This window comes from Eutrigla gurnardus (genome assembly GCF_963514095.1).
Source record: "Eutrigla gurnardus genome assembly, chromosome: 9".
Classification (NCBI taxonomy): domain Eukaryota; kingdom Metazoa; phylum Chordata; class Actinopteri; order Perciformes; family Triglidae; genus Eutrigla; species Eutrigla gurnardus.
The window spans coordinates 3,994,763-4,016,702 of record NC_139923.1 but is presented as its reverse complement, the minus strand read 5'-3'; the positions used below and the strand labels follow the sequence as shown (position 1 = coordinate 4,016,702).

The window sequence follows — 21,940 nt, the reverse complement described above, 5'->3', positions numbered from 1 at the left end:
CCTCTTCATTGAACGCTCTAGCGCCACCACTAGTTCAATGTTTGACATGCATTTATGCTTGTAAATCCTTTGAAATGCATGCTGCTTACTTTGCTTACAACTCTGTGCTGCATAACGTCACAATCACTCACATCAATTTGTGTGCCAATGCATTGAACGCTCTAGCGCCACCATCAGTTCAATATTGGACATGCGTATTTGATTTTAAGTTCATTAAAGTGCGTACAGCTTACAATGCTTACAGCTCTTTGCTGCATACCTTTCCAATCACTCACATCATTTTTGTGCCTCTGCATTGAACGCTCTAGCGCCACCATCAGTTAAAACAGGAAGTGAATCCATATCTCAGCAACACTTTCGTGTATGGAAACCAAACTTGGTACATGGACTCGGGACCCCATCCTGAGGATGCTCAACAGATTTAGTGATTTTTTACCACCTGTTAATGTTTGTTAATGCTTAACTAATGCTCAACTAATGCTATGATGTGACCATCATTGTGAAACATTACCCAACAAAAACTTGGTATATTCTCAAAACCACACTGATTCATGATTAAGAATTTACGACTAGGTGTGCAATAATAATCCACATTTTTTTGTATCAACACCAAACTTGCTACATAGACTCAAGATAGCCAGAAGTTTCAGCCAGCAGCTCTGCAGCCCAGCTTGACCCCCTCATTGCTGCTTGCAGCTATATTTGTCCTTTTAAAATTGTATTTAAATAATAATTGTACAATGCCCCCCCCCCCCCAAAAAAAACAAACAAAAACAAAACAGAAATGGCAGACATTTTTGGTTTCAGCTTCTTGACTGTCTTATGTAATAGTGAATTAAAAATATGTGGCTTTTGGACATTATTATTTTCATTATTATGGGTTTAAGAGAAGAAATGATTGATTAGTTGAGAAAATAATGTGCAGATTTATCATCAATAAAATAATCATTTGCAGGCTATTGAAACACTCTAACAAAACATTCTTTTGAAACAAAAACACTTCTGATGTAATATAAATGTCCTCTTGTGTAACTGTAGCCTTTATTTCCATCCACAAACCCTGTATTTACCAGTATTTGTTTTCACGAATTGAAACGTGTGTTTTCAATTGGTTTGCATCTTGTTCATCTGTTAAATTATGTACTTTTTAACGTGTAATAATAAACTATACCAATGGGAAAACGCACAGTCACTCCATGTTTTGGTAACAGTTACGTGAGGTTGAAGAAAGCATGCCTTTGTGTCACGGCCAATCAGAGAGAAGGTGTGCTATGAGGACCCAACGCTGGCCTTTCCGATGCCTGAATGTAAAAGTCACGATAAAGAGAATTAACTGCAGTTAATTTTCTTAAATATATAATAAATCGTCTTTTGTAACATAGTGGACATTTTTCTGACCTTGATATTTATTTTAGAAATAAAAACTCAATTTGTCTGTGTCACACATTTCGGCAGGTATTGCAAGGGAGTCTTTCGGGCCTTTACATCAGCCTCCCGTTGACATTTCAGGGTCTGCACTTGTTCAATAACACTTGTTGGCGTACACGATGCATTTCAGGGAAGGAAATTAAGCAAAAAGCGTTTGATTTTGGACCGAAGGACTGCGTCCGCGGTACGGGGAGAATGTCTCAGGTGCTGAGGCTTCTCTCGGCGGCCGCCCTGCCTTTCTGTCGGGCTGGAGGAGCACGGGCTGCAGTGACCGCAGGACGGCTGTTCATAGCCGGATACCGGAGCTCCTCTGTACTGGTAAGGGAAAGTGGAGGTTTATGGAGTATCCAAGAAATGTACTCAACCGTCAGCAAATTAATGACACCAAATTTCTCTATGCTTGGGTTTGGAAGTTTGATATAAACTCTAATTTGGATGTTTAGTGGGACGGATATCTAGCTAGCTCGACTCCGTACTACGTAGGTCGTTTTCTTGATATCAAAATAGCATACACTCTTAAGACTCCGTGTAAAACCGTATCTACCAGATTATAATCTACTGCTCAATCCGGTATGAACGCTAATCAGATCCAGTAAATTACATCTATTGCAAGAAAGAGAAATCCGTTTGTGTGGAGACACAGCTCACTGCTGCGCAGTTAGCAAACAGGCTTTGTGGACTGCGGGCAATGGGTCATTTGAGATAACGGTGCATTTCTGTCCTGTGTATCGGGTCTATTCGAGGCATTTTGTCACCAAAGTAATACAAGTAAAAGCCCTTTTTACTTTCTTTCACAAAGCAAGCTAGCAGCCGTTTTACGGCTGAGTTAGCTAACTGAGGCCCGTTTCAGCTGCTAAGTGGGTACTTAGCGTTAAGTACGTTAACTTAAAACTACATTTGTATCGATACTCAAACGTGATTTCATCATGCCAAAGCACCAGCGTTGGATGAAAGATAAGCCAAGACTAGCCAGTAACTTTACCGTTCCACAAACCATTGTATTTGTACAAACATTACATTTGTAAAGCGTCAGTTCGATGAAAACGCCAAGCTTCTAAGTCTTAAAGCAATTTGAATTATTGTCAACTTTCCCCCGTGATTATTCGGCTCTGATATCATTTGGAAACTGATTCAATTCTGATGTATCTTTGGATCGGTTCACGTTTATCACCTTGTATGTCAGGACAGTTGTTACACGCCCACGTAGCCTACATTTGAAATAGTAATAATAATGATGTATGTGCCAAATAGTGCTGGAGGAAAGACGTATTCATGTAGGCAACAGGACGTAAATATTTTTCTGTTTTTTTAATGGGCATTTGGATTATTGCAGAACATAACCTCTGTGAAAATAATAATATAATAAACGATATCAGATAACAACACCATGGTCACATGACTTCACCAAGGTGGTCTAGTCGTTGTGAGGATGTTCAGTCTTCTCATTGAGCCACTTGTTGCAACTGACATTTAAAAGCTTCATAATTCACCAGAGGGTCATTTACTGAGGGGTCATTCTGTGTCATTTCATCACATTTCTGAAAATCTTCCCACCTGACCATCTCAGAATGTCCTGAAAAAATTCAAGAACAAAGACAGACTTGTTAATAGGAAAAATCCAAAATATTAGGTCTCTACTGTCAATAGTTTTCTCATGAAACATCATTGAATGAAGGGTAGTTGAGACGGTTTTTGGCATCATACTCTGAAAAGCCATTTTTAAATCAACAAGAACAAGCTAAGACGGTCTGCTGAAAAACTCGATGACATCACAACCTCTAACAGGTAAGCAAGCACATGCTGGGGGTCACGCTCAATACTCCCGAGCGTGAAATGTATGTGGAATAATTAAGATGTGGATATTGATACACCACAGGGCTGAAGTTATGTAAGTGACCTTGTTCTGTTAGTCTGGGACTACATTTCATGGTTTGGTCCAGGTTTTGTAGTTCCAAAGAAGGGAAAATCGCAACGCTACATAACTGAACCTGGAAGTAATAATTATTATCATAACCCACCATAATGTTTCCCAGAGCACAAGTTTAAGTGTCTGCTTTTGTTCAAAACAGTTCAAAAGTTGCTTAAACTACTCAATTAAGGATTCATGGATTATCAAATTAGTTGCTCAATAGCTTTCTTATCAACTAAGTGTTGTAGAGCGCAACAATATTTTAGACAATAGTGTTTCAACAGTTTGTGGCTAAAACCTAGAGATGAGTCAGCATTTTCTCCACTTCTGGTTCCCTGACCTCGATGTGTTTCTGAATGTGGTTTTGGATAGATGCCTGAAATAAGGTCTGCATTGACCACAAGCTGAAGGGATTTTAATATTGTGTTTTAAAATATAAAATACATCAGGGTCATTCTGTGTCATTTCATCAAATGCCTCCCACCTGTCCATCTCAGAATGTCCTGAAAAGATTCAAGTACAAAGACACATTTTAATAAGACAAATCCAAAATATTAGGTCTACTGTCAACAGTTTTTTCATGAAACATCATTGAATGAAGGGTAGTTTAGACGGTTTTTGGCGTCATACTCTGAAAAGCCATTTTTAAACAGCAATATCTGGAAAACTATCTCACCTGTGGCCTTCAAATTTTCTACAGTGTATATCTGTTACTAATAGCCTCCAGACATGGAATATCAGGGATGTAGCTCAATGATAACCTAGTATGGGAGGTACTTAAAATGTGGCTTGTTGAAATAAAGTACATTTGAAGAGTGGCTGAGCTCCCATTTTTGCAGATAAAAGACTTCTATCACTTCTGCCTCTATCTCTGGTGTTAGCTTAAACATTCTACAAAATATGGTCTCTCTCAGATGATTAGTTTCTCAGATATTAAGGCTAAAAAATGGAAGTAAACACATCTTTGCCCAACTTCAGAGCCATATTCCAAAACACTGACAAGTATCAGGTCCAAGCTTACTTTTTTTGAACGATCATATTCCTGTTAAAATCATATTAAAACATCGAGAGGCTGTTTTGCCTCAATTTGTCGCAGGGATTTTTCAAAATCCTGATATTGGTGGGGTTTTGTGGCCGGTTTTGGTACTGCATGTCATAATATCCTACTAGTAAACATCACAGGAGGGCAATTCAATTGTGATTTTTACCATTTATCAAAGACTTACATGTGACTAAATGCTACTGATAAATTTAGCCTTACAAAAACATTAAAATGTAGCACAGAGGCAATAAGTCCTTGAATGTGAGTTAAACATGCTGAAAGCAGCTTTTTATGTCTTAAACCATGAACATCCATCCATCCATCCATTGTCTACCGCTTATCCTGTATTCAGGGTCGCGGGGGGGCTGGAGCCGATCCCAGCTGTCATTGGGCGAAGGCAGGGTTCACCCTGGACAGGACGCCAGTCTATCGCAGGGCTGACATGTAGAGACAAATAACCATTCACGCTCACATTCACACCTACGGGCAATTTAGAGTCACCAATTTACCTATCCCCATCCTACATGTCTTTGGACTGGGGGAGGAAGCCGGAGAACCCGGAGAGAACCCACGCTTACAAGGGGAGAACATGCAAACTCCACACAGAAGGAACCTGGGGCCGACCCGGGGATCGAACCCGGGACCCTCTTGCTGTGAGGCGAGAGTGCTACCCACTACACCACCGTGCAGCCCAAACCATGAACAAACATAGCATAATACTGATAATACAACCAAATCAAATAATAATCTTAATTTGAGCATAAATATTTTACATTACAGTAGAAAAGTCTAAAATTTGATATTGAATAACAATTTGTCTCTATGCTCACTATGAGACAATATGTGAGTTGTGTGTATGATCAGAAATGGTGGATAGGAAGTATCAGAGATGTTTCAGATCAAAATGAAGATGTACTGGTTCAGTTCATGCACCCACATGGCCCTGCCAAGAGTTTCTACTGGCCAAGGAGAGAAGACGTGCAATGTCCCACTGCAAGCTAGAATTGCAAGGATTGACGTTCACTCTACATAAACTGGGCGCATGTATGCCATCAAAAAAGATGAGCACAACAGAGCAGAGATGTACATCAGACAATTTGTAAAGTGACTGCCAAATTAATGAATGTGACGAAGGAATTGGATCTAAAAGATGAAAAATGTGTGATCCCTCATAGTGAGCATAGAGACAAACTGTTATTCAATGTCAAACTTTGGAGACTTTTCTACTGTAATGTAAAATCTTTATGCTCAAATTAAGATTATTATTTGATTTGGTTGTGTAATTTATACTTAAAGTATGACAAAATGTACAGTCTTCAATATTATGCTGTTTGTTCATGGTTTAAGACATTAAAAGCTGCTTTCAGCATGTTTAACTTACATCCAAGGACTTATTGCCTCTACAACTGTGCTTCATTTGAATGTTTTCGTAAGGCTAAATTTATTGGTAAAATTTAGTCACATGTAAGTCTTTGGTAAATGGTAAAAAACACAATTGAATTGCCCTGCTGTGATGTTTACTAGTAGGCTGTTAGGACATGCAGTACCAAAACCACCCACCAAAACCCTACCAATATCAGGATTTTAAAAAATCACTGCAACAACTTGAGGCAAAACACCCTCCCGATTTTTTTAAATATGATTTTAACAAGAATATGATCTTTCAAAAAAAGTTAGTTTGGACCTGATACTTGGCAGTTTTTTGGAATATGGCTCTGAAGTTGGGCAAAGATGTGTTTACTTCCATTTTTGAGCCTTAATATCTGTGAAACTAATCATCTGAGAGAAACCATAATTAGTAGAATGTTTAAGCTAACACCAGAGATAGAGGCAGAAGTGATAGAAGTCTTTTATCTGCAAAAATGGGAGCTCAGCCACTCTTCAAATGTGCTACTTTATTTCAATAAGCCACATTTTAAGTGCCTACCATACTAGGTTATCATTGAGCTACACCCCTGATATTTCATGTCTGGAGGCTATTAGTAACAGATATACACTGTAGAAAATTTGAAGGCCACAGGTGAGATAGTTTTCCAGATATTGCTGTTTAAAAATGGCTTTTCAGAGTATGACGCCAAAAACCGTCTAAACTACCCTTCATTCAATGATGTTTCATGACAAAACTGTTGACAGTAGACCTAATATTTTGGATTTGTCTTATTAAAATGTGTCTTTGTACTTGAATCTTTTCAGGACATTCTGAGATGGTCAGGTGGGAGGCATTTGATGAAATGACACAGAATGACCCTGATGTATTTTATATTTTAAAACACAATATTAAAATCCCTTCAGCTTGTGGTCAATGCAGACCTTATTTCAGGCATCTATCCAAAACCACATTCAGAAACACATCGAGGTCAGGGAACCAGAAGTGGAGAAAATGCTGACTCATCTCTAGGTTTTAGCCACAAACTGTTGAAACACTATTGTCTAAAATATTGTTGCGCTCTACAACACTTAGTTGATAAGAAAGCTATTGAGCAACTAATTTGATAATCCATGAATCCTTAATTGAGTAGTTTAAGCAACTTTTGAACTGTTTTGAACAAAAGCAGACACTTAAACTTGTGCTCTGGGAAACATTATGGTGGGTTATGATAATAATTATTACTTCCAGGTTCAGTTATGTAGCGTTGCGATTTTCCCTTCTTTGGAACTACAAAACCTGGACCAAACCATGAAATGTAGTCCCAGACTAACAGAACAAGGTCACTTACATAACTTCAGCCCTGTGGTGTATCAATATCCACATCTTAATTATTCCACATACATTTCACGCTCGGGAGTATTGAGCGTGACCCCCAGCATGTGCTTGCTTACCTGTTAGAGGTTGTGATGTCATCGAGTTTTTCAGCAGACCGTCTTAGCTTGTTCTTGTTGGTAAGCTAACACACTGGTTCTGTGGCCTTTTTCAGAACGTCTCTCGGACTCCAGCGAACTTCCTGTCCTGTCGCAGATTCCAGTCAGCTCAGCGCCGACTGTACTCCACTGAACCTAAAGGTGAGAGCCGCTCTGTCTAAAGCACAACGGGTGGATGTTTTGGTTGAGGTGCTGGACAAAAAGCAGCAAAGAAAAAGCAGAAGTTGTCTGTGTCCACTTACGATGGCATATTGGTGCGGAGGGCTAAGGTCAGAAGCGCAGCAGGCAGTCAATGTGTTGAAGCTCTGCCCAGCCTACCTTTTTATTTAACTATTATTAATATTAATATAATTCACAACAACAGCAACAAAACCGGTTTTGAAACCGCAGAATAAGTACCAGAAACCATATTTGGATGAATTTATAACTTGCTGGATGAAAACTGATACTGGAATGGAAATGCTGGTTTGTCTTACTTACTGTGTAATCTAACATTGTGTGTTCCAGATGGAAAAGGAGGAGGAGGAGGAAAACCATCAGGTGGAGGGAAGAGAGGAGGAAACGACTGGTGGAGCCGGATGCAAAAGGTTAGTTAAACTTCCAAAAATGAAAATTGTATCACATTGAAATCACAATTCATAATTTCAGTATTACATTTCAATGCTTTCACACATTTTAACATTTGAAGTCTTTAAAAAAATAAATAAAATGTATTGCCGCTGCGATGTACGAGTGCACGATAGTCACATAGCAGGATGAACATAAACACGTCATGTTCCAACTTTTTGCTGCTTGATATGAAAGGGAAACTGGCACGGTTCTTGTTTTTTTACTAATCCAGTGTTTCTCATTAATGGTCCATAGTCTGCGTCAACCATTTATTTCTTTATCAACCGTATATATTTTTACACTTTGAACCATGTTTGCCTGGGGGATTCAACTCAGTGAGGGTGGATTTTCTGATATGGAATATACACGTATATACATTTTTTTTATGATATATCCTTGTAGGAACATTTATGAAGATACATTTACCTTTTTAATGTCTAGGACGGAGTGATAGATAGGAAAGGTAGAGAGGCTTGTGGAACATTTATTTAACGGGCTTTGTTTCAAATTCAGCCAATGGGAGAAAGGAAAACTTCTCAGGTGAAAGTAGACATTGTTTCATAACTGGACGGATTTCAAAGCATCAGAAATGGAATCAGGTTGTAAGTATAAAGTATTGACTCATGAATATAGAATATCTGCAACGTGCGAAACAATCCCCCCATATGTTAACATAACTCATTATGCTAGATGTGGAGATTTTATGATTTGATACTTTTATGATTTTATGCGCAGTAGAAAGGGATTACTGTACTTATTTAAAAAGAAAATGCATCACTTTAAAGCTGGTTGCTGACCGCTTGCTGATAAGCAATCCACAACATAAAACACATCGGGGCTACATGCATCACTTCCAGCAGACGGAAGATAATTTTTAACAGAATATTCTCTGGTTCAACGCAAATAAAAACACTGAATCATGTCGTTCACACCCACACATTACCTTCACTTCATACGAGTGTGTGTAGAATCTCCACAGCAGTTGGTGAAACACGGAAGCGGATTGATGATGATTGTTATGATTCATGCATGATTACACGGGAAACACTGGCCATACCACTTACATTTCCCAGGCTGTCACTCATATTTTCCCAGTTGCTTGCAGATGTTGGTCCAGTAACTGTCATTCTCACCTTACTGTTGTATTGTATAACGTGAACCTGTCTCTCTGCTGATCTTCAGGGTGACTTCCCCTGGGATGAGAAGGACTTCCGTTACTGGGCGATCACTGTGGCTGGAATCAGCTCGGCTCTGCTGTTCTTCTACTTCAGAGACAACGGCAGAGAGATCAGCTGGAAGGACTTTGTCCACCGCTACGTGGGCCGGGGAATGGTGAGGAGGACATCCCCACTGAAACATTTATACTGTGATACGCTGAGAACGTGATGTGATTTAGTGTCCACATAAACCCATAGAAACAAAATAAAACCAACACGCCTTTGAAGATGAATCTAGGGTAGACTGTAGCCTTGGATTATAAACGATGACTGTATCAAACATGAATGTAGTCTCCATTACGGCTCACACAGGTTTCTGAAGAGCTAAATAGAAAGTGTGCTGCATTGGCCATCGCCGGCTTGGCAGTAGTCTGGCTTTCCCAGCCCCGTCTCCACAGTAGAAGGGTCTGCTTCTCCACAGTAGAAGGGTCTGTGTTATGCCCCTGTCTAGGGGAATTATAAGGACATAACATAAGGATGAAAACACTCTCCGACTCCAAGAAGGCTTAAAGTATAAATACACATTTATTTATACCAAGAACAAGAGGAACTTAAATATTTCAGGGTGAGATATCCAAAACAACAAACCAAAAATCCTATTTCCCAAACAAAAGACACTGACTACTAGAGATGGGCAAATGAAGCCTCGTGAAGCTTTTGAGGCTTCTTCCTGATTGTACCGAAAAAAGATTCGAAGCTTCAAAGCTTCACAGAAAGACCCTACCAGTGACATCTAGTGGTCAGCTGCAGTTATAGCAGCAATGAACCTCCAAATGATTCACACATCATTGCTTCCAGTTCCAACACAAAAGCAATAAAGTCATTATTAAGCAGTTGTGTCAAAGGTCTCTCAGAACGCTATGAAGCAGGGGGAGCACTGGGCATCTCGCGTCTCGTTATAACGAATGAAGGCGCGCCAAAACTTCGAATCAGTCACCTCATTTCCGGGGGTTCGTTGTGACGTATGAAGCGTCAAACGTCATCGGTCACGTGATCGCGGAGATTTGATACAAGCCTCGACACAGCGTTTCGAACCAGCCTGCTTCAATAGAGTGAAGCAGGCTTCGGAGTCTCGGTGTCAAACGTCCCATCTCTACTGACTACTATATGCCAGGATCACCTAACAAATCAAAATACAAATGCTACTACTGACTCCCTATAATAAAACAAAAACAGGAGAAAATCAGCTGCCGCCACTGGCCCGCTCCACCAGCCAATAGGCACCTAACAAAAAGGAGGAAGAAAAGATCCACTACATGACAGAACACTCACTCTGAGGGAACAAAACACTCACACAGAAAACAAATGGAAACAAACAGAAGAGCAGGCAAACAAACTAACACACTCAACTGACAACCTTACGGCCAGGGCCGTAACATCTGGTTCTCCACAGTAGAAGGGTCTGGTTCTCCACAGTAGAAGGGTCTGATTTCTCCACAGTAAAAGGGTCTGGTTCTCCACAGTAGAAGGGTCTGATTTCTCCACAGTAAAAGGGTCTGGTTCTCCACAGTAGAAGGGTCTGATTTCTCCACAGTAAAATGGTCTGATTTCTCCACAGTAAAAGGGTCTGGTTCTCCACAGTAGAAGGGTCTGGTTCTCCACAGTAGAAGGGTCTGGTTCTCCACAGTAAAATGGTCTGGTTCTCCACAGTAAAATGGTCTGGTTCTCCACAGTAAAAGGGTCTGGTTCTCCACAGTAAAAGGGTCTGGTTCTCCACAGTAGAAGGGTCTGACTACAGTATATCACAACACTCTGGCTCGTTTGTGTTGCGGCAGCAAAATAGTGTCGGGAGGAAACTTGTTTAGATGGAATGTCAAGCTCCGTCATTAACATGTCTGATTCCCCGCTAAAGAAAACTCCACATAAAACCTTAAAACACGTATGTGGACTGTGTGACGACTGTGTTTCTTAAAACAAAAGAAAAACATAATTTGATGGTCAGTGACCCGGTGGTGAAGCCCGTCTATACTTTTAGCTCTGGAGCAGCTCACTGGTTTGCTAGCTGTCTGTAGCTCTAAACCAATATCAGGAAGTTGGTGTGAAGTGGAACGGATCGGCACGTCGATCAAGTAAAACTACCCAAGGCTAAGAAGCTAGGCACTATGCCACTCTGTGTTGCTAGCCAGCTGATACAGCCACGGAGGTAATTGAAACATGTCCAAAAGGTACAAACACAGTTCTCTTTCATTGGCACTTAGTTCAGTGACTCAAATCAGCTGAGGTGACACCTAGCAGACAGCCAACGGCTGAGACGGCACCCATCTGTCACTCAAGTAGCCACGCCCTAAATTTAAACCTTGATATCATTTACATAGTTGAGGTATATAAAAATTCCCAAATCACACGTACAGTTGTCATGAACAGGAATATTAGACCAAAGACTAAAATCATTTTTGTACCAGGCTGTTAACATTTTCATAATATGATCATAATGAGCCTTTTAACACGGAGGTCTTTGGGGTTTTACTCGTTTCTTGGGCCTCAAGTCGCCATTTGAGAAACTCCTGTTTTAAGCACTGCTTCATTTCTGAGCACCGGATATTGCCACTTGATAAAGATTGGCAAGAGCCCTGCTGCTAAATAAACTTATTTTATATTATATATTTTATAAAAAAAAACCTAAATGTGTCTTGTGTCCAGGTGGATCGGTTAGAGGTCGTCAACAAACAGTATGTGAGAGTCATCCTGGTGCCAGGAGCCGACGCTGATGCGGTGAGAGGAAACTCAACTCAAACTCAAATCTGACATCTAAGCATACATTTGAACCTAAAGCTTTTTTTTTTGGTAGTATATTTGTGTTAATCTTTGCTGCATTCTGCCAAATATACTGTATGTAATGTTAAAATCAAGCCGTGAATCCAGTGTACAAATGAAGTGTTCATCGTGAATCTTTGTGTTGACTCCTCATGTATTTGAAGTATGAGCTAAACCCGTAAAGATCTAGATCTTTTATGAAATTATTTCACACTGTAAATAATTATATCCCCCCAAAAAAGGCAATTTCTCCCAACTGAAGAAAAGTAGGGAAGTTTTTCATGCATATAAGTTTCTTTTTATCTGGGAAACGGATGAAAAGAGAGTTTTGCCAGGATATCTTTTTTCACTTGCTCTTAAATCATAAACTTAGGAGAAAAAAGTTTAGATCAGACTTATTTCCTCATGTGCCTCTCAGGGCTTCCATAGGAAACGATTACAATATAGCATAAAGATATTTTTACAGACTGAAAAGGTGTAGAATGTCGATGCATCCTGTTGTGCCCAGTCTTATTTCATTTTATAAGACACAATATATTTGACATAATAAGATCTTCCTTGACCTGTAGAGCTACGTTTGGTTCAACATCGGCAGCGTGGACACTTTTGAGAGGAACCTGGAGGCAGCACACATGGAGCTGGGCCTGGAGCCATCACGCCGACCTGCCGTTGTCTACAGCACCGAGAGTGATGGGTGGGTTTAACACCTGGATTCATGTCATCATCATGTATATGTGATGGAAACGGTGCTGCAACAACTTCCCTCCTCTGTTTCCCAGCTCTTTTCTGATGAGCATGATACCCACCCTGCTGCTGATTGGCTTCCTGCTCTTTACCTTGCGGCGTGGGCCAATGGGAGGAGGTCCTGGTGGCGGCAGGGGCGGGCCCTTCAGCATGAGCGAGTCGACAGCGAAGATGATGAAGGACAACATTGAGGTAAAGTTCAAGGATGTGGCCGGCTGTGAGGAGGCCAAGCTGGAGATCCTGGAATTCGTCAACTTCCTGAAGAACCCACAGCAGTACCAGGACCTCGGGGCCAAGATCCCCAAGGTAAGACTCTATTATCTAACAATCTAGTTCGTCATTATGTTTACAGAGTTTTCAACCCATTATAATAATTAACTTCAGGTTTAATCAGGTTTCTTGTGTCTGTTCTTTCATAAAAGTTTGAAAAGTTGAGAAGGTTTAAAAACTATAACACCTATTTTTCACTACTTGTGTACATAACAGTCCTGTGTATTCTTTCCCATTATCTATCCAGCTTCATCAACATTGTCTAGCTGTTATTTCTGCCTCTGTGCATTAAGAGAGTTGCAAAAAAAAAAAAAATTCCTTGTTTCGCTAATCACGTTCTCATATTGCTTTTTCCAAAAGCACTAAGTGCTGGATTAAACATTGCTGATGTCGGCTACTTTTTGACCTGCCGGAACATCATGATGACAATTTAGCTGGTTTAAGTACAATCTACTGGTTAAAGCTCCTACACCAAACTTATTGCACCAGCTTGCCTTTAATAGGACTCCTAATTATAATTTTCTTTGAAATCATGTCATTCATAAACCAATGCCCAACTCACACAACATCACAAATAAATCAAATCAAACCCAGCAGATACCACTGCAGCAACGTAGCAACAGCCTCTCATCAGTTGAGCTTACTAAACCACCCAGCTGCAACAATAACCTGATGAACAAACTTGTTAAATCACCATTTCTCAGACGAGAGAGAGATGTCAGCAACTGCATCATGTCGTATTTTTAATTAGTTACAGGCAGAACGTGAGGATTATCTGATGGGAATAAGGATGTTCTCAAAGCCAGTGTTAGAACTGTAATGGTGTTACTGAAATTGGTACTCGGTATCAGTAAGTTCTGAAATGTAGTACTTCAATCTAAGTTTTGACCACAGGGACCAGGGTCTAGATGAATTTCTCGGGGCATTTAACAAAGTTATTTTCTGATTGTCACACAGCTGTTACATTCTAAACACAAAACCCCAACAGATGATTTACTGTGGAGACAGATGCTCTACTCTATCTGATTAATTACATCCAACATGCTTCAGTATAGTGCTGTGCGATATGGACAAAATGTTATATCCCGATATAGCTAATTTTATATCCCGATAACGATATATATCCCGATATAGTATTTTTTTCTTAGAATTATTTATATATATATATATATATATATATATATATATATATATATATATATATATATATATATATATATATATATATATATATATATATATATATATATATATATATAAATAAATAAATAAATAAATAAATAAATCACATCTCAGCACTACTACGACCAGTGCCGTAAACAGGTGACGTTTGCTTGCGGGTGACGTAAAAATGCTACCACAACGCAGTAGCGTTGCTGCAGTTACATTCGCCTTCAGAACTTGTTTTGAACTCAAAATTTGGATATCCAACGGTCATTCCGACATTGAGTTGTGCTTTACACGGCGTATTAAATCACAACCGTAGTGTACGTTAACGACGCCCAATTTCCACTGCATGCGTCTCGCTGCGGTGCGTCTCCGATCCGGCTTCGGTCCGCCGAGTCCGCCACGGCACAGTCCGTCGTTCGCGAATAAATACGTAATCGCGCGCTGCAGTTAAAGATATGTGTAAACACAGCAACCAAGCGATACAAAGGTCAGTGTTCCCAAGGAAGGAGTACAATACTTTTTTTGACGTAGTCAAGTGGTTTTATTAACACAAGTGTTTTATTTTGAAAAGTTTTATTGTTGAGTATGTACCGAACTTCCTGTTTCGCTATATTTGCCCTGTGCTGAATTGCTGCGCCGTGGTCCGGCATCCGCCAGAAATAAAGTCCGTATTTGTTGCGGAGAGCTGCGGACTGCCGGAGCTGAGACGCAGCGGACACGCAGCGCAGCGGACCTGGTGGGGATTGACCCATAGACTAAAGTGAAACGTATCTGCTCCGCTGGCGTGGCGTCAGCGTTTCCTGAGACCCTTTAGACTCTAAAGGTCTTTAAGTTGCTATGGAAATGCAGACAAAAAGCTGAAGGAAACTTTTAGTTCCTTGAGATAATCTCAGGACTAAAATGACCAGGAGGATATTAATGGAAATGCATCTAATGTCTAGAATTATCAAAATCTTAGATTATCAGAGCTTATTTATTATTGGTGTGTTGTGATGCCAACCGCAAATTTAATATGGATAAAAGTAAAAGTAAAGTAAAGATTGTTCATCTTGCCATCTTCATCTTTATGGACAATATTGGCTGCTTTTCTCACAATACATAAACATGGTATTTTGTTTTTGGTGGTTAAAGTACCGTAGTTCTTGAAATTGTAATTCAGTGTGTATTATTGAGATACCTGTCATGTGGTATCCCAGGGTGCCGTGCTGTCTGGACCTCCCGGGACGGGGAAGACTCTGCTGGCTAAAGCAACAGCCGGCGAGGCCAACGTCCCCTTCATCACTGTCAACGGCTCCGAGTTCCTGGAGATGTTTGTGGGCGTCGGTCCTGCCAGGGTGAGTCAAAGAAACCGGATCCCATATCATTTTGGACCAGAAACACTTTTTTTCCTCCCCTCACTCTTTTTTTAAAAATGTATTTATTTAAGGACAATGCACATTAATGAACATGTACAGTAGTAGACGTAAATGTGCCAGATTGTAGGCCAGGGGCTAATTTCCATCTGAAGTCCATTAGGCAGGATGATGTGACAGAAAACAGAAGATACAGTATTAAAATGTGCTTTATAAAAAAGAAAACGGGAAAGACAGGACCATTCATCAGCTAAAACGGTACAGCATGCATTAGAGGTGGTTACGTTTGGTTGGCTCTCAGCCTTCAGGTGGCTCTTGAAGGCGGCCGGATGGAAGTTTCCATATCGTTGAGGGTAGCGTGTTCCAAAATGTACTTCCTTTAATAGACGGGGCATTTTGGCTGAAGGAGGTTTTTCTGAAGGGACCCTCACAGTCCCTGTTAACAACAGCTCTGGTGGTCCGAGTGTCTGTATCTGCAGCACTTTATATATTAAACACACACATTAAGACAACTCAGCAAGGATCTTAGTTTCCCTAAGATGTTGCACTGATGATAAGAAAAAGCCAGTGGCTGTCCTAAACCACTAACTACTAGTAGTGCTGTAGGACTGTATAGTAAGAACCATTACAACCTATATTGTGGACTCAAAGTAGCGTACAACTAATGGTCACTTACCAACAGTTTGAGACAAATCCATGAAAATAATGTTTAATTTGATATTATTTATATTTAATTTATTTGTGAAAATATGCATGGGCAAAATGAAGGTGCATCCTCATAGACTTAGGATACTCTGAATGTCCCCACGCATACAGATAAACGCTTGTGATTGGTGTCTTATGCATCTCTTGTATGAAATTGAAATATCAAATGGAATGGAATAATCAGATGGAATAATGAAAAATAAAACTTGTATCAGTGCATCAGGATTCATTCAAAACACCCAGAACATTTATCATCCAGGCGATGGGCACATGGATTAGAAAACTGAAAATACTAAATGGTTGGTTCCGCCTCTACAGGTGAGGGACATGTTCTCCATGGCGAGGAAGAACGCCCCCTGCATCCTCTTCATCGACGAGATCGACGCGGTGGGGAGGAAGAGGGGAGGAGGGAACTTCGGTGGTCAGAGTGAACAAGAGAACACCCTGAACCAGCTGCTGGTGGAGATGGACGGTGGGCTGGACATGAACTCATAACTCTTCATCAACTCTTCAGCATGCTGTTAGAACCAATGTTTGAACTGCTTCATTTCATGAAATGTTTGCAGGTTTTAACACGGCGACTAACGTGGTGGTCCTGGCCGGAACCAACAGACCCGACATCCTGGATCCTGCACTCATGAGACCGGGACGTTTCGACAGACAGATCTACATAGGTAGAGCTCAACACTGATTGGTGATCTATAGATCCATCCATCTTTCTCTATATGGATGATGGATGGATAGATAGATATCTCTCTAGATCTATAAATCTATCTATTCTCTCTCTCTCTCATCTCTTTTCCCACCGCAATGTTATCAGTTATGCATTTTTTTTTTCATTGTGCAAGAAAAGGAAGGATTCACTGTGGCAAAATGTCCTAAATGTTATTTATGAGTTTTGTTGGTTTCTTCGGGCCGCCAATAGACTACATGGAACACATCATGATAATGTTTTTCATAAACCTTTGCCCAATGCTCATCTTAACTGAGTAGAGCCTGAACGTATCATAATGTAACTGAATGGAACCTAAAAATACAAAGATACCAAGGATTTTGTTTTGTAATTGTCAATTTCTAATTGCATATATTGTTAAATTGATGCACAATATGATTGGGGATGTGATCCAAAAAGATTAAAAGGGCATTTTTCTTTAAATGGTACATGGCAGAAGCCTGAAGACGTTCTTATGTCCCGTCATCTCTCAGGTCCTCCAGACATCAAGGGCAGAGCGTCCATCTTTAAAGTCCACCTGCGACCAATCAAACTGGACCCCAACATGGACAAAGACATTCTTGCCAGGAAGATGGCTGCTGCCACACCGGGATTCACTGGTATGTTGCAGGTTTTTTTTTCTTTTTCATGAAACATAGAGACGTGTAGTCAATCCGTCTGTCTTTGCCTCTGGATGCTCACTTTACTGCATACAATCTGAATAACCTAAATAACCAGAGAGAAAAGAGATGCAAACCTGAGAGGGAAACATCACGTCCCAAAAATGTCTTACTGCACTGTTTGAATGGATGAAAGTAGATATACTGTAACACAGTTTCTAGAGTTTTTTATTTTTAATTCAACCTAATGAAAAGAGTAGGTTTCACTTTTTTACTTGTATTTTATGAAGGGTTGCTCCACAGTTTTTGAGAACAAATTTACTTCTTTGCAAGACCTCGACAGAGCAAAATGTATGCACATCATGTCTGAGAAGTCAACTTGACAATATATTATTTTTCTTTAATTCTTGACAACTTGCTCATATTTTTGACATCATTTTTTTCTTATATTTGTTAAGTGTTAAGTATTTGTTGACGGCTGTATTTCACCAGGAGCCGACATCGCTAACGTGTGCAACGAGGCGGCGCTGATCGCTGCCAGACATCTGAACACGTCGGTCAACGGCAAACACTTCGAACAGGCCATCGACCGAGTGATCGGAGGTAGACTAAGAAACCGAGAAACCTCTTGCTTTCTTTTCACTTTTATACTAAAAGTATTCCTTTTATTTTTCGCGTTCAATCTGCATCATCATCGCATATTCTAATTTCTTTTATATCTAATAAAAAATGATGAGAACTGAAGAGACAACAGCAGAAAAATGAACATCAATAGTTTGTTTTCAGTTGCCATGTGGTGTGTTGTCAGGTCTGGAGAAGAAGACTCAGGTGCTGCAGCCCACAGAGAAGAAGACTGTAGCGTATCACGAGGCGGGTCACGCCATCGTAGGCTGGTTCCTGAAGCACGCCGACCCGCTGCTGAAGGTACGTCTGACATCTTTATCTGCTAAAAATACACACTCATATACCTTCTATGTGTGCGTAACAGTGCTTCTGTGCTTCCTGTAGTGAAAAAAATGTGATATTTACAGTTTGAAAATGTATGTCTCGTTGATTTCCCACATACGCTTTCTTAAATCAATTATTAAACAATACCACTGTATATCAGGTGCTCCACTGTCTATTTTAATTGGCAAGTACTTTGTGACAAATAACTGAACAATATATACAGTGAGTGCTCCATTGCTACAATTTGTGTCAAATAACTGAAAAATATATCAAAACATTTGTAACATGATTGAAATACATAAAAATATCATTACATTATTATCACTGTCCACACACATTTATCAACACAATTCCAATGACTATATGTCTGCATGGAAGTCATTGTTAAAAATGTAAATGCACATATCGTTTGTTTTCACGTACGGCCAGATGTGCGTCACTTTAATGAAAACACTTCTTTATGAAAACAAACTATATAACTGCTGCTGCAGCCTCTGTCACATGGAAGAACATGACTAGTGGAGAACAGAAATCAAATGTTTCCTGAACATGTTCCCTGTGTGTGTGCGTCCAGGTGTCAATCATCCCGCGGGGGAAGGGTCTGGGTTACGCTCAGTACCTGCCCAGAGAGCAGTACCTGTACAGCAGAGAGCAGCTGTTCGACAGGATGTGCATGATGTTGGGGGGCCGCGTGGCCGAGCAGGTCTTCTTCGGCAGGATCACCACCGGAGCACAAGACGACCTGAAGAAGGTCACGCAGTCCGCATATGCTCAGGTACGACACACACACACACACACACACACACACACACACACACACACACACACACACACACACACACACACACACACACACACACACACACACACACACACACACACACACACACACACACACACACACACACACACAGTCTGTTTGAGTGTTTGTCCTGCCTTGATTCCTGGTCCCCCCCCCCCCAGGTGGTGCAGTTCGGTATGAGTGAGAAGGTGGGCCAGGTGTCGTTCGATCTGCCCCGGCAGGGTGAGATGGTCCTGGAGAAGCCGTACAGCGAGGCCACAGCCGAGCTCATTGATGAGGAGGTCCGAGAGCTGGTGGACCGAGCGTACCAGAGAACACTGGAGCTCATCGAGAGCAAGAAGGAGCTGGTTGAGATGGTGAGACTCTCGACTGCATCATGTGTGAAGCTTTCTAATAAAATAGATTTGATTAGCAATTTACATTTTTTACGACCACTACCCTTCAAAACAAAACAAGCATGATGGTAGAGAAATAAGTGTTTCTATATGAGTCTAGCCCACATACTCCTTATGAATGTATAATTTCAAGACATGGTACGCTACCAAATGTATGGATTACCCTGGACAAAATATTAAGATTCACCATATTATGATAATCATCATAATATGCTTAAAACTCTTAAAATGGCACATACACATACTGGTATCACTTTATATTTTGTTAAGAAACAAATATAAACACATTTGTCTTATTATAATATAATATATTTTTTAAATCGGGCTCTATTTCTCACTTGTCTGCCAAGATAGTGAAGTAGAAAGCTTTTTCTCGTCACTCGAGACAATATTTATGATTATTCCAATATGGAAATTCCCCATAGCAACTTGTTTAAGCTATATTTTTTCCATGATAAACTGGTAGTAGGGTTGTAGATTCTGGCAGGAACGCGTAGCATTCACCCCTTATTTTGTCCTCAGGTGGGGAGTCGTCTCCTGGAGAAGGAGGTCTTGGACAAGGCGGATATGTTGGAGCTGCTGGGGCCGCGGCCGTTTGAGGAGAAGTCGACGTACGAGGAGTTTGTGGAGGGGACGGGGAGCTTCGAGGAGGACACGAGCCTGCCGGCAGGCCTCCAGGACTGGAACCAGGAGAGAGGAGGAGGGGAGGCCGAGGAGACGAGTCCGGCTCAGGACAAACAGCAGGCCGTGTAGAGCGAGGAGACTAGGAGAAACAAACTCTTCACATCCCAGCTGCAAAAACAACAACTCAACACTTACTCAGTTTCACAGAGCCTGGCAGGGTCAATCATTTTCACAAATTAGTAACCCATGTCCTCAATATACTTCTCTCAGGTTAATAATTCAGACTCTTAAATGACTAAAGCCTTGACTCCAATTTGTCCCCTCAGCACTCCCATACCGGACCCCATGATTTTATTTTAGATTGCAGGTTTGTTGAGCTTTCCTTTTCTGGTTTATGAATAAAAGAGAAGGACGGTGGTAAATAAAGTAATTTAAGAGCACAAATCATCAATTGAAGAGTAGAAATGACATAATTCAAGTCTATAAATGATTAATTTGAGGACCAGGTTCCTCCTAAGAACCACCAGGCTCTGTGCAATCTCCAGTTAAATGTAGAATGTACTTGAATTTGACACATGACAGATCCGTTAGTCTTTTCAGCGTTTCACCGGGACTGGAAGATGCTCCACATTAACACTGAACCAACAGACTGACATATTCCTGAGTGGAGTGTAAATGATGCACATTTTCTTTTTATTTAATGAATAAACGTTTGGCTCCCAGACTGATGCCCTGAAAAGAAGGCGGGAGAAAAAGACTGGTGAAAATGAGTCTGAAGAACTTTTTTGCAACCTAATATAAAATATTTTAAAATATTTTCAGAATTGATGTGAAGTAGTCTTTTGTTTCCTGCTGTTTTTTTGTTGTTTTTTTACATTTCAAGGATTGTTCTTGTATTACCTGGTGACACTGAGGCGTTTCACCGTGTTCAGTGTTCATATCGGTGCAAAGAAACCAACAGTGACTGCTTACCGAGTTTCTTTTATACAAACAGCTTGATGCTGTAGAACGATGTGATGCAGTTGATTGTATAGACTTTGTGTGGTAATGACAGTAAGCTGCTACATCACCAGTCAACTGACTGATGGGAAACAAGTACAATGTGTGATATTAATATTTGAGTTCTCTCTGAAGCATATCTGCCAATTTAAATTTTTCTGGCTACATGAATACTGTTGGGACAGTTCTACCAAACTGAAGAAACGCTGGCCTCATTTTATGTTTTAATGTTTTTAATAATCAGCCTCCCCCAGAGCATAAAAACAATTAAATTAAGAACTATCTGTAGCCTCACACTGGTTATTGATATCATTATTATTATTAGCCTGGTTATCGTCCAAAAACGAATATAAACGCATAAGACGTGCGCTTTATTACAGCAGAGTTTATCTCCTAAAATGACAAATAAAATATATGTCCAGATATGTGAAGTTGAGTTATGGTGTTTTTAGTTCCTGAAACACCATCATCTTGATCTTTTGTGTTAAATTTGCCAACACAAATATAAGTTATTTAAAACAGTGAAAATGTGTAAAATATAAGGTCTCTGATTGAGATGTAGACGTATAAACTAATTTAATTGGTTCCAGATCTAATTTGGGGCTGCACGGTGGTGTAGTGGGTAGCACTGTCGCCTCACAGTGAGAGGGTCCCGGGTTCGATTCCAGGTTTGGGTTCCTTCTGTGTGGAGTTTGCATGTTCTCCCCGTGTAAGCGTGGGTTCTCCGGCTTCCTCCCAACAGTCCAAAGGCATGCAGGATGGGGATAGGTTCATTGATGAC

The 21,940-nt window shown here is 40.4% G+C and overlaps 2 protein-coding genes across 2 annotated transcripts in view; one reads left to right on the top strand and one right to left on the bottom strand.

Annotated features, from left to right (window-relative positions):
- LOC311019147 (voltage-dependent calcium channel subunit alpha-2/delta-4-like) overlaps positions 1-21,940 on the bottom strand; it is a 155,540-nt gene that overhangs the window by 43,884 nt on the left and 89,716 nt on the right. The gene's annotated exons all lie outside the window — the stretch shown is intronic.
- On the top strand, positions 1,499-21,453 carry LOC311019152 (mitochondrial inner membrane m-AAA protease component AFG3L1-like). Its single transcript, XM_084018401.1, has 16 exons — positions 1,499-1,746; positions 7,295-7,379; positions 7,746-7,825; positions 9,030-9,179; positions 11,705-11,776; positions 12,388-12,512; positions 12,598-12,868; positions 15,199-15,336; positions 16,378-16,531; positions 16,626-16,733; positions 17,266-17,391; positions 17,884-17,994; positions 18,200-18,315; positions 18,914-19,114; positions 19,303-19,497; positions 20,059-21,453. Exons 1-16 carry the CDS (start codon positions 1,624-1,626, stop codon positions 20,287-20,289), a joined length of 2,286 nt encoding a protein of 761 aa, XP_083874527.1. The 5' UTR covers positions 1,499-1,623; the 3' UTR covers positions 20,290-21,453.